Consider the following 14172-nt stretch of genomic DNA (forward strand, 5'->3'; position numbering starts at 1 on the left):
AAGATGCTTCTTTATAAATGATTCTCCCATTTGAGTTAAACTCTACGCAATAACTAATTTTGAAGCCCAACCACTACACCTTTCACAAAATCATCTGGCCCTCTTTTCATGTCGTCTTTCTTAGTAAAAGAACAGATAGAAACTGATGACATACATGAGGGAGGAAGAAACAGTTATAAAGCAGAGAAAAAATTGGTCATAAAATTAATGTAAACATTTTTTTTGTTTATTTTATTTATCCTAGCACTATCAAAATCTAGGTAATCAATAAATGGCAAACAGTCAGAATATATTAATTTTTTTTTTTTTTCAAGGAGCCTCTTAAAAGGGGGGGGGGGGAGGGGGTTGTTTTGTACTCAGGTAAATATGGTACAAGTGTTATTTAGATAACACAGAGTTCAAAATGGTAGAAACTGACATTATTTTATAATAAACAGCTATAGTTCTTCAGTAAGTTGCCAACAGTTTAATGATTCATCATCATATCCCACACTGTTCCATCTTATTCAACAGGTTGGCAATTGAGGCTTCTAAACTAAGTAACGTCATTTAAATTATTCTCCTCTTTGATGCCATCTATGAAATGTCTCCTCTACTTGAAGTCAGATTTATCTTTATACACACGTCTTGGTCGCCCTCTTACTTTTCATCTCTTAGCTTCAGACTGTATGTTAGTCTTTGTAGCCTGTGAGCAACCACATGTTGCACATGTCCATACTGTGCCACTTGCTGTGAGGCTATTTTGTCTTTTAGTCTTACAACTTAAGCCTGCTTTCAGATTTCCTCCACGTGTTTCCAATCACGCTAAGAACACACCTCATCACAGCTGCCTGAATTACGCCAATGTCTTTACTTCTCAAGTCCATGTTTCACAAGCACATATGTCAAAATAGGCATGCAATAGGTTTCCCAGATGACACTTTTACATTTGAGTGATACAGTCTTGTTCCATATTCGGTCTTTAATGATATGATAGAAGTTACTACCTGCTTCAATTCTGTGAGAGATTTCTTCTTCTATAGGAGCAGTACCCTTCAACACTGCCAAGATATCCAAAATAATCGGTCATTAGTAGCTATTTTCCCACCATTTCAACACGTCCCATTGGTTACTCATACATTTTCATGACCAGTGCCTCACTTTCCTCCCGGATGAAGATGAGACCAGCTTCTGCTCAGGTGTTTATTTGATCTTGAAGGTCTTCTTTAGAGTCGGCCCAGAGACGTACAGCATCAGCAAACAACATAGCTTTCATTTCTTCCACCACCAATAATTTGGTGTACTTTCATTGGATCTTGTTCATTAAGGTAACAAAAAGAAGAAGAGACAGAACTCCACCTTGCCTTAACCCACATTGTACGATGTAGTTTTGAGTCATTTATAAGCTTGTTTTGACTGTACTGTGGGTATCTTCATACAAATTCTTCATCTTGTGCACCATGTCACCTTGCATTCCAATTTTCTTTGTGTTTCCCACACCTTTTCCCTGTTCACAGCACCAAACACTTCCTTTATATCCAAAAAGGCTAGCCACAGGTCTCAGGTGTGTTCACAGTATTTTTCCATTAATTAAATCACAAAAATTAAATTGTTGTTGATCTTCCCTTCCTGGTTCAATACTGTTTCACCAAAAGATTTTCTTTAATGGGGCATCTTCGCTTATGTTCTACAATTCTTTCATAAAATTTACCCACTTGAGACATTAAAATTATACCATTATAGTTACAATATTTCTTTCTTTCACCTTTCTTTAAAACTCTGATTACTAGAGACCTGATTGTATGCATTTGCGTATTTAGCTCCTTTTCACCAGTTATGGCATATTTTAACTAAAAGCTAGTGATGATGCATATTTTCGCTCTATGTTTACAATATTTTAAAAATTTAGATGAGCGGTCTCTAGCTCTATCTAGTTTTGATGTCTCATAGATTGACCACGACCTAGAACTGCGTGAAACTGCTAACCGAGAAGCCACTGCATAGTGAAATCATTACAGAAGAGTAACAGGAACAGGCAGAGAGTCAACGCTCCTGCGCCTGTGTCCCCAGTTAATCCCCTCTGCTGTCATACATAAGTGTCGGCAACAATTAAACCACATGAGCTTTTATTCGCATGTCCATTGTTTCAGTTTACCTTTCTATTTACTTGTACACATCTTCATGTGTTTACAACATGTAGTGTATAACGTGTTGTGCAACATGCCGTCCGAAAAAGGAAATGTTATTTCGTGGATAGCTGACTATCCTGGAACATTTAGAAAAGATGGAATTGTTTTACATTGTCAAGTTTATGAAAAAAATGTTTCTTGAAAAAATAGTTTCAAATAGACTGGCATGTCAAGACAAGCCTTCAAATCACAGGAATGCAGAATAAAAGGCCACGACAATTTCTGACAACAGCAAGTTGCAGTAGCAGGATTTTGTCCAAAGGTAACAAAATACATAGATCTTTGTGAAGCATTCATTGCAAGCAATATGCATCTTCACAAATGTAGAAAACCCTATCCTCAAAGGCTTCCTGCACAAATATTGCTTAAATCAAAATATACCAGATGAATTAACATTGCGTAAAAATTACACACTGACAATTTACATAAATGTTGTGGAAGAAATACGCAATGAACTCAAGGACAGCATTACCTGGATGTCAGCTATGGCCATTAAATTGCAAAGTTAACTATTTGTACTTTAAAAGAAGAACCTTCTTCTTCCTATTTAGCAGCCTGCAAAGAACTTGAGAAAGTAAACCATTCTACAATCGCCAGATTTGTGACTGTGGGCACTAGAAAAATATTTACAGAATCTTCTGCAGATGAAAGGGTGCTTGTGTTTATTTCAGATGCTGCTCCCTATATGATCAAAGCAAGAAAGCCCTCCGAGTATTTTATCCCAATTTGATTCATGTGACATGCTTTGCTCATGGAGTACATCGCCTTGCTGGAGAAGTGTTGTGACTCGCCGATCTTTCAAAGTGCTGCCGCACAGTTACGCGCGTCCTCTACATGCGATGCTGTCTGCCAGCCATGCAGCAGCCACGCTACCCAACTGGCCAGCCAGCCAGTGGCCGCTAGACTTGGACTCAGTGCTGATTTGACTGTTACAATGTACACGTCTTACTTTGTTTACTTTATCTGTTTCATACATGTATTGTGTCGTCCTAGAAATATATTTGTTCAACTTGACATTATAACAACTGGCGACGAGGTAGTGAGTTTTTCCTTTTTCATCATTGACCCACAGGTTTCCATGGCTAGTTTAGAGCAACTATCACAAGGTCTCACTGAACAGCAAATGCCTCTCACATCTGCAATTCGTGATTTCGTCGCGGCATCCAATGCAGGGCGTCTCTCATCGTTGTCTCTACCTCCTTTTCCTCCTTACGACGAGACGCTCCTTTTCCTCCTTACAACGAGACAACAGAAAAATGGTCTGATTACGAAAAACGTCTTCGACAGCACTTCTTGGCATTTCATGTCGCGGACGACCAAACATGTAAGTCTCTGTTCCGTTTGTAGATTTCACCTCAAATGTATCGGTTGTCGTTGCATTTGGCTCCTTTGACAGATCCTACGTCTTTGTCGTTTTCTGAAAAGTGCCAACTTCTGTCCGTATATTTTCAAAAGCATACGCATGTGACAGCTTCTCGTGTTGCCTTTTATCGTTGTCAAAAACAACCGAATCAATCCTATTGCACTTGGGCTGCTGAACTTCATGGCCTCAGTCGAAAGTGTCAATTTGTTACTGACGTTCACAAAGTATCCTACTTAGATTCCATGGTACGGGATGCTTTTATCTGGTCGGCGCCCGACAAAGAAGTTAGGCAACATGCCCTTCAGTTTGGCAAATCCGACTCTAGATGAAGTCCTATCCCTATCCATCGCTCAGTCTTTTGAAATTTCTCGCTCCACTGAAGTGCAAATAGAGGCAGGGGGTGGTGTCGGGGACGTACAACCTCTGTGCGCTGTTGACGAAGCTGCGGCGTGTCCCCGCCGGCTGACGTGGCCTCAGTATGCTCCCAAGTGCAGCCTCGGCCTAACTGTAAACAAACCTCTAAGCAACTGCAACAAAACGCATGGCAACTTCCTTCATGTCCGTGGTGTTTTACGAAACATTAACGAGAGGACTGTCCCCAACGTTGGGCCTTGTGTTAAAAATGCAAAAAGAAGGGTCATGTGTCATCTGTTTGCAAATCCAACCCATTACCTAACATTCATGAATGTGATGCTGATTCTGCTTCTGTGTTGTCTGTCAATGGTACTTCTTCCCTTTCAGGGAAGTTATTCCTCACTGTCCAAATCCTAGGTCGGGATGTTCGTATGCAGGTGGATACTGTTTCTGCTGCCACTATCATCAATTCTCAGACGTATCTTCAGTTGGGTTCTCCAATCCTGTCACCTGCCACTAGGCAGTTACGGCTTACAATAAACAGAAGATTTCTCTCTTGGGACAATTTAAAGCTGAGGTATCTTACAAATCCGTCGTACGCACTGTTCCCATATCTGTGGTCGGCCATAGTAACATGGAGAATCTCTTTGGTTTCGATGCCTTTCGCGTTTTTGGATTCTCCATAGATGACTCTGTCAATATCGACTCTGATGCTATTCCTTATGCTAAATTGGCGAGGACATTTTCATCCCTTTTTTCTCCTGGGTTAGGCCGTGCAAATGACTTTGAAGCTCATATCACGCTCAAACCCACTGCTCAGCCTAAGTTTTTCAGGGCTTGGCCCATTCTTGTGGCCCTTCATGATCATCTCAAATGGGAGCTGGATCGTCTCACTGCTTCGGGGGTCTTGCTTCCTGTCACTTCCAGTGAGTGGTCCTCTCCTGTCATTGTCGTTGCTAAGCCCAATGGTGATATTCGTTTCTATGGCGATTACAAAGCCACAGTAAATGCTCAATGCCTCATCAACACTTATCCTATGCCCCGCCCTGAAGAATTGTTCACTAAACTTGCTGGAGTCCAGTATTTTTCTAAACTTGGCCAGTCAGAAGCTTATCATCAACTTCCTCTCAACGCTGCTTCCCGGCAGTTTCTGGTCCTTAACACGCCTTTCGTCCTCTATCAATACGAATGATTGCCATTCGGGGTTGCCAGTGCCCCTGCTCTCTTTCAGCGATTCTTGGAACAATTATTGCTCACTGTCCCTGGGTGTATAAATTACATGGACAACATTGTTGTCACTGGCTCCACCACTGAAGAACATCTTCATAATCTCCGCACACTTTTTCATGTCTTACAGACTACCGGTCTTAAGTGTAATCTTCAGAAATCAAATTTTTTTCAGTCATCTATCACGTACTTGGGGTTTCAACTCTCCCAGGTTGGTATTCGTCTGCTTCAGCAAACTGTCAATGCGATCGATGCCCTTCCTCGCCCTACATCTGTTAAGGAACTACAGGCCTTCTTGGGGAAAATAGCATACTATCACAAGTTTTTACTGTCTGCTGCTCTGGTGGCTCAGCCGTTGTATCGCCTGTTGCATAAAAACGTGCCTTTACACTGGTCTGCGTCAGGCAATGAGGCTTTCCAGAAATTGAAGACTATGCTGATACAGGCCCCATGCCTGGCTACTTATCGACCTGGCCAACATCTTGTTCTTGCCATGAACGACTCTCAATACGGGGTTGGTGCAGTCCTTGCTCACCATTTTTCTGACAGTTCTGAACAACCCATTGCTTATGCCTCCAAAACGTTCACGGATGCCCAACAAAAGTATTCTCAAATTGAAAAAGAAGGTTTTGCCATTGTTTATGCTCTTCAAAAGTTTGGTGTTTTTTTCTATGGATCCAAATTTCAACTTGTTACGGATCACAAACCACTTGTTTCCTTGTTTCATCCATCAACGTCACTTCCCGACAAGGCTGCACACCGCCTCCAGCTTTGGGCTGTTTACTTGTTTCAGTTAAATTATGAGATTCATTTCCGGCCGATGGCTCAACATGTGAATGCTGATGCACTGTCTCGCCTTCCTATGGGTCCTGAGCTACCATTTGATAGGGACAAACTTTTGTGTTTCCACCTGGATGTTGCCGAGCAGCGGGTTGTGGACAGGTTCGCCATCAGCGGGGACCAGCTGGCAACTGCTACAGGCTCTGATCCTACCCTCTTCAGAGTTTTAAGCTATATTCAGAAGGCTTGGTCAGATCATCAGTCTGCTGAGACTTCTGATCCGTTGCAAAACTACTACGCTTTGCGTTACCACCTCACAGCTAGAGATGTTTTTATCCTCCTTTCCATCGACAATGCTTCGCCACGTGTTGTGGTACCTGCGTCTTTGCGTTCTTCGCTCTTGTGCCTCCTTCACCAAAGGCACTGGGGTGTCTCACGCACAAAATCTCTTTCGTGCCGTCATGTGTACTGGCCCAACAACAACTCTGAAATCTCACACATGGTCACTGCCTGCGGCCCTTGTGCATCACAGGCCGCCGCCCCGAAATCATCTTTGTCACCGTGGCCTTTGCCTGAGAAGCCCTGGGAGCGTATTCATGCTGACTTTGTGGGCCCTTTTTAGGTACTTATTGGCTTCTCGTTATTGATGCCTACTCTAACTTTCCTTTCATTGTCTGTTGCATGTCGCCTACCACCGTGGCAACCACCAACGCTCTAGCTCGCATTTTCTCTTTGGAAGGCCTTCTCTCTACTCTTGTTACTGATTATGGTCCGCAATTTGCCTCTTCCGATGTTGTGGATTTTTGTGCCCGTCACGGCATCATGCATGTCACAGCCCCTCCGTTCCATCCACAGTCAAACGGTGAGGCTGAACGACTGGTCCGCACATTTAAGGCTCAGATGAGGAAACTCCTGACTTCATCTTCTGCGGCCTTCCACCTCACGGCCACGGGTGTCTTCGCTTGGCGGTTCACCACCGGAGACCTTGTATGGGTACGGGGGAAGGGGGGGGGGGGGCATATGGCAGGCGGCCAAAATGTAGTCCTGGCCACATCTTACAACACCATGGCCAACACCTGTTCGAAATCCAGACAGACACGGGTGTTGCTGTGTGTCATTCGGGCCAGCTTCGGCCTCGTGTGCCAACAACACCTGTTCCGAATGCCGCTACACCACCTTCGGCTCTACCTGCCGCTCAGGATCTTGGGATCTCTCATTATTCACAACACAGTACTCTCATTATCATATTGGTTCCAGCACAAGAACTGACGCCACCAAGAGATGTGCCCATGCAGGAACCAGATGACCATCATCTTTCGGAGCAACTCTACTCGCCTCCTTCTCCTACGAACACCGACACATCGCCCATGCCTCCTGTTATAACAACCGGACTTGGCGCAACAGGCAGATTGATGCATGGGGCCCCACCAGATTCGACCACCACGTCTCCTATCATCTCGACCCGTTGTCATCAAGGACACTTCTGTTCGTAAGGGAAGCCTCCCCTCCTCGAGACTTTACGGCCAGTCAAACAACACCTATTGACGTTAGCAATCTACTGGCCACCTCCATCAAGACCAGTACAAAAAATTCAAAGGGGGGAAAAGTGTTGTGACTTGACGATCTTTCAATGCGCCGCCGTGCATTTAAGCGCGTCCTCTACATGCGGCGCTGTCTGCCAGCCATGCAGCAGCCGTGCCACCTAAGTGGCCAGCCAGCCAGTGGCCGCTAGACTTGGACTCAGTGCTGATTTGACTGTTACAGTGTATACATGTCTTACTTTGTTTACTTGATCTGTGACTTACATGTGCTGTGTCGTCCTAGAAATATATTTGTTCAACTTGATGTTATATCAAGAAGTATGTTCCACATTTGTGAATGTAAATAAACCAATTTCATCTACAAAAAACGTGTTTCTAAAGGCTCCTGCATGCATCAAGACCTACAAAGAAAAACTACCAAATGTGCCTTTACCCCACAAACCAGTAGTAACTCGTTGGGTTACATGGGTCGAAGCAGTGTTGTTTTACATAGAACATTTTGAGGCCATTAGAGGAGTAGTAAACAACTGCAATAGTGCAGAGGCTTTGTCAGTTTGCCAGTACAAGGAAACTTTTAATGATTCCGGTATTAAAAAAGACATCTCTCATTTTTCCCATATACCTGCATGTATTAAAGAGCTTGAAACTCAAGGTTTGGTGTTGCATGAATTTATTGAGTTAATGAATAAAACTATTCTGGCAAACTCCTCATGGCCGGAGGTATTCCCAAGAAAACTGAAAGAAAAGTCTGAAAACATTTTAAACAATAATCCAGGCTTTGAACCCTTGTGCCAAATTGATAGTTTAATAATGGGATGGGTGAACTTTTACCAGAAAGAATAAGTGCCAACATAGCACCCAAATTCAAACACTGCCCAGGAACCTCAGTTGATGTAGAACAGTCCTTTTCTGCTTATAAAAATGTTTTGAGCGAGCGAAGATACAATCTTACTACCGAACATTTGGAACAGTACTTGGTCGTTTATGTTTATAGTAGTAGAAAAATGTAAAATAAATTGTAAATTGTGTTTTGGCCCAATAGTATTAATTAAAAGTTAATGCTGATCAAAAAATTCATGATTATATGTTGTTTTTTATGGGGTTTTTGAGCATGCATTTCAGCATGTGAGACATCTCGAAGTTGGTCCTGTACATATCAACTATTATGGTGTGACTCACTCGCATTGCATCCCCTTGTTACAGACAACAATAGCAAAGAAGAAACAATTCATGAAACACAGTATGTGACCCCATTTTGCAAATTTTTGGAACATGATCCCAGAAAGGACCCCTTCCTAACCTCTACCACAACGTATTCAAAAAATGATATCAGCATTCTAAATGTATCTATTTTTCGCATGACCAGCACTCTTCCTAGTAACTGACATGCACATGCATTACGCATTTTTCCTGCATATTTTAAGGTTTTCATGGTGCATATAATCCGGTCTCTAGTGATCACAATGCCTATTTTGTCAGCTCATGCCTTTTCTTCTGTCCATATCTTGCAAAAGTCTATAGGTCCACTGTTTTCCAGCAACTCCCGTGGTGCGGATCATTTAACCAGTTATTTTACAAACATTATTCACCACATTGTGACAATTCCCCTACCCTCTTAACAGTCCTGACTTGGCAACGGCAGATTATTTCCTGTTCCAAAAAGTGAAATACTTTCCCAAAGGACACCACCACAGGATCCTGTGCCGCCAAAGAAACTTGCATATGTGCCCTTGAGGATTCCTGGAATCCACCTAAAAGTGCCTTTGGGCTGCAGAAAAGCTACAATGCTTGAGGGCTGTACTTCGAAGAATTTTGAGGCACTGTAGCAATATCTCAAATATATCTATTTTTCCAACAGTTTCCCTGAAAATTTTTAGACAAATCCTGTTTTCTACACCTGTGTGTGTGTGTGTGTGTGTGTGTGTGTGTGTGTGTGTGTGTGTGTGTGTGTGTGTGTGTGCGTGCGTGCGTGCGTGCGTGCGTGCGTGTGTGTGTGCACGCACGCACGCATCATCTATTTTTGGCAAAGGGCTTAGAGGGTGAAAGCTTATTTGTGACAGTCTTTTCGTTGTGCCCATCGGCAATTCAGCATCTCCACAATATGGTCAGTAGTGACTTTCCTTTTCATAATGTCGTCACACAGTAAGACTTCCACGTTTCTTTAATATTGTCATTATCTGCAATGAGATATCCATTTAAGTAAAAGGCATAGCAAGTCAGCTTGCGAAAATATAAAAATTGCTTTCTCACCCAAATGAGGTCTCTGATCAAACAGTTTAATAATTCCTACTGTAAAATCCTATCGCCCAGGATCTGTAATGAGAAATTCTAGCCTCTTTCCATTCTATGGAGTTGACTGGGGTGAGGTGCTGACTGGACACAGTGACCAAATGAAGAATACTGGCCACCTTAAGTGAACAACTCTGACCTAGTCTTTGTGGTAGCTGGCCAGTGGCAGCACTAGAAGGAAACTAGTGTGTCACAGTGGCCACAACAAATCTATATTCAAAGGGATTGTCAGAATTTCTTAAGGTCTTTTCTGCTATTCCTGTAATAGTCCGGGCAATATCATGTTGCTGAGACTTATTTATCTATATCTACACTCTGCAAACCACCGTGAAGTGCATGGCAGACAGTATGTCCAACTGTACCAGTTATTAGGATTTGTCACATATGGATTGTGGGTCGAACAGTTGTTCACATATCGTTATGAGAGCTGCAACTAATCTAATCTTGTACTCATAATCCCTATGCAAGTCATGTGTAGGGTCTGAAGTACATTCCTTGAGTCATCATTTAAAGCCCATTATACAAACTTTATAAATAGGCTTTCTCAGGATAGTTTATGTCCATCTTCAACAAGAGTCCGCCAGTTCAGTTTCTTCAGCATCTGTGTGACACTCTCCCACAGGTCAAACAAACCTGTCACCATTTGTGCTGCCCTTCACTGTATACATTCAATATCGCCTGTCATTGCTGTTTGGTACAGATTCCATACACTTGAGCAATACTCTAGGACTGTTTGCACAATTGCTTTGTAACCTATCTCCTTTGTATACTGATTGCATTTCTGCAGTATTCTACCAATAAAACTAAGTCTACAACCGGCTTTACCTGTGATTTAAGCTATGTGATCATTCAATTTCATATCACTACAGAGTGTTACACTCAGGTATTTGCACGAGTTAGTCAATTCCAGCTGTGACTCATTCATAATATAGTCCTAGGACAGTACACTTTTTCCATTCTGTGAAGTTCACAATTTTACACTTCTGAACATTTAAAGCAAATTGCCAATTTTTGCACCACTTTGAAATAGTATCAAGATCTGACTGAATATTTATACAGCTTCTTACAGACAGTACTTGATTACATATAACTACATCATCTGTAAAAAGTCTAAGGTTACTATTAATTTTGTTAATATTATTAATAGTGTAACACTACTTATTCTCCATTGCAATGTAAATCCACAGGAAACACTATTTCTAAAGAACACTGACTGTAACACTGGCCTGAAAATGACAAACATGTTGCCATGTTTCCAGTAATATATAACAGAGATATTTTAAAGACTTTTTTCAGAATGTGCTCAAAAGATATCAGAGAAATCGAAAGATCGTTAAATATATTAAATAGTGGAAAAATCTGACACTGAATAACAACAATACAAATTAGGATAGTGTGTGATTCACCATATAGAGCAAGTTTTCAGCAGCAGACAGGTATCTTTAAAAACTGACTGAGCTATCCGACAAAGTTCTTCAGATTTATAAAAACACATAAATATTCATACATGCTCAACTCACACACACACACACACACACACACACACACACACACACACACACACACACACACACACTTATAAATCTGCCTGTCTGCCACTCGCCACTCAGCACCTCCTCTATGTCATGAATAGCAGTTGTTAAATCTATTAGAACTGTATATATAAAAACAAGATTATAAGAATGCATACGTACAACAACAGAAACAGGTGCAGTCACAGCCTTCCGAACCACGACGATATTGTTTCCTGCATTTGGATCCTCCACCTGGTTCGGATCTATCTGTGAAGTGTCACCGGTCCCCGAAGAAGAGAGGGCATGAGGATGAGGGTGAGGGTGATGGTGCTGGTGCTGGTGTTGGTGTTGGTGCTGTGGAGGATGCGCCTGATGTTGCTGGGCTTGTGGAGGCGGTGGAAGTGGCGGCGGAGGAAGAGGTGGCGGCTGCTGCGGCGACAGAGGCTCATGCTGCTGGTAGTGAGGCAACCAACTGGGCTTCTGGTAGTCTCTCTGTTAATATAAACAAAATTACTGCAGATGCGCTTCTTTAAGAGAACAATTAGATAAAAAGACTACAGTGTGCAAGCAGTGAGAGGTAAGAGATTGATGTCACTAAAAAAAAGTGTGTGATATTTTTTACCAGCACATTTTCAACTGTTCAAAGAGAGTGGGAGGAGGATGCAGGTAAAATCACATTTTACTTTATATTCGAAAATTGAATTATTTCAGAACTGTTTGCTAAGTTAAACAGGAACTTAAACATCACAACACTAAAACGAAATATTTACATTTAATCTCTCGAGTGTAAGCTTATCTGTAGCCTTTCCAACATTACCTACGAAAAGTTCAATTAAAACAATTAAACAGAAACATTTATTCTTAAAGTGTCACCCCATTCCACAAATTGAGGGCATAATCAAATATGGAGTTATCTGTCAATTCAACAACAAAAAAATTAATATAATCATTTGTCACTAATCCTGAATATACAAAGAGGCTTCCACTTGTCCAAAACAATTAGTAGGCTGTGAAAGAGCTCACCCAGGCAGTCTCATAGTCACATACAACAGTGCATGTTCCTAGGAAATATAGAACTTTTCTCAGAAGAAAACACAGCACTTTTAAAAAATTCCGAACTGGATGCATACTGGAGTGTATCATTTACTTTTTTCTTTCGTTTAAGTTTTTTTTCACAGTTGACCGTAAAATTATTTGGTATGGAGCACAGTTTGCAAAACAGGAAGACAGTGGATAGAAGCATAAAAAACTGATAGAATCTTTTTAAAATTTGGTATTCAAAACCACAGTTATTAGCAACATTTCTTATACTGGTAGGACATATGTTGTTAAAACATTAGGAACCCAAGGCACAAACTGATTAGACTCTTTGTTAAAATCCAACTGACTCCATTTCATGCTCATTTACATTAATGAATATATTCACACAAAAAATACACAACGTTAAAAGTTGTTAATAAAGACATTGCTATCTTTAAAACGCAATAAGAATAAATACTGCTGGGGTAAATGAAAAGAAGCAAATCACTGACAACTAACTGTTTGGATCAAGCATCCCTAGTAATTCAGAGTAGCAAAGACACAGAAAACTGCAAATCTCATTTGTCATTATTTCACCATTAGCTGAAGTACAGGAAAAGTCAGCAGCTTTTGCCATAGTATAAAATGAAAAAATACTTGGTGGACTGATATTTGGGCACCATTCTGAGGGTCCTACCAACTACTGTAGAAGGCATGTCAGAAAGAGGTACACCACAGCTAACAAACAGATGTCGTAAATTCCTGCTCACTTTCCTCCAATTTCGGGCCACTCCTATACACAAATAGACACGCAGGACTCTCTGCCTAAACAGCGAGAACACAAAAATCTGGGCTTGTAGATGGAAAGAAGTGTCCAGTACTTCAGAGCTGCTTCTCTGGTCGCTGCATGTGACAATTATCACTAATCAAAAAGTTAAAGGAGTTTATTTGCAACTGCACCTCAATCTGACCCACAACTCTCAAAAGCCGTGAACAGTTCTGTATCGATGATGTATGATTTGCTTCACAAGCATATCTTGGGGATATAATCACAGAGCAGCTGAGGCTATTGCCACAGCCAACCTCTTCCCTTGCTCGTCCTATTATATTACTGCAGTGCTCATTTAAAATACGATGAATATGTACTTAGTGCAGTGACTGCCAGCAGTGTGTGGGAGGCATAGTGCACACTTGAGATGGCTCTGTGACATTCTGGGGAGTAATGACAACATTACGAAAAGCATAGGTTGCTACTCACCATGTAGTATAGTTTCTAAGTCACAGACAGGCACAACAAAAGACTGTCAAACAGTTAAGCTTTCAGCCAATAAGGCATTCAGCTGAATTAGATAAAACACACACACACACACACACACACACACGACCACACTCTCTGGTTGCCGAGGTCTGGTCTCAGCTGTGGTCATTTGTGTGTGTTGTCTAGTTCGGATGAATGCCTTTTTGGCTGAAAGCTTACTTGTTTTATAGTCATTTTGTTGTACTTATCTGTGACCCAACATCTCCACCATATGGTGAGTATCCTTTTCATAATATTTGAGCTCATTCACTCACACTGCCAAGAAAATGGACTAAGTTTCAACATCCCCAGTGACCAAACACTACCCCCTCTTCTGCATCTTCATGTTGAAGAATACTGTGGTCGATAATTTGAGAAAACCACAGGTAAGTTCTGATTACAAAAAAGGGTAGCAGAAGTGATCAAAAACCTACCATCCACTTGTTGCAGAATCTCATAACATGTTCAGAGTTGAAACTTAATGACATACATCAAACAAAATGTCATCCTTTTATTGTGTTAAACCCAACACATGCTTGTTTTCCTATATGACATCCTGAAAGCCATGGATCAAGGCATTCAGGAAGATGTAGTATTTCTTGATTTTGAAATGCTTATG

The 14172-nt window shown here is 41.5% G+C and overlaps 1 protein-coding gene across 4 annotated transcripts in view; it reads right to left on the bottom strand.

Moving 5' to 3' along the window:
• Positions 1–14172, bottom strand: part of LOC126284042 (uncharacterized) — a 146434-nt gene that overhangs the window by 110842 nt on the left and 21420 nt on the right. For all 4 annotated transcript variants that reach the window (XM_049982617.1, XM_049982619.1, XM_049982620.1 and 1 more), the window contains exon 3: positions 11417–11728. In XM_049982617.1, coding sequence (XP_049838574.1) covers positions 11417–11728 — 312 coding nt within the window. The remainder of the gene's footprint in view (positions 1–11416; positions 11729–14172) is intronic.

This window comes from Schistocerca gregaria, chromosome 8 (assembly GCF_023897955.1).
Source record: "Schistocerca gregaria isolate iqSchGreg1 chromosome 8, iqSchGreg1.2, whole genome shotgun sequence".
Lineage (NCBI taxonomy): Eukaryota > Metazoa > Arthropoda > Insecta > Orthoptera > Acrididae > Schistocerca > Schistocerca gregaria.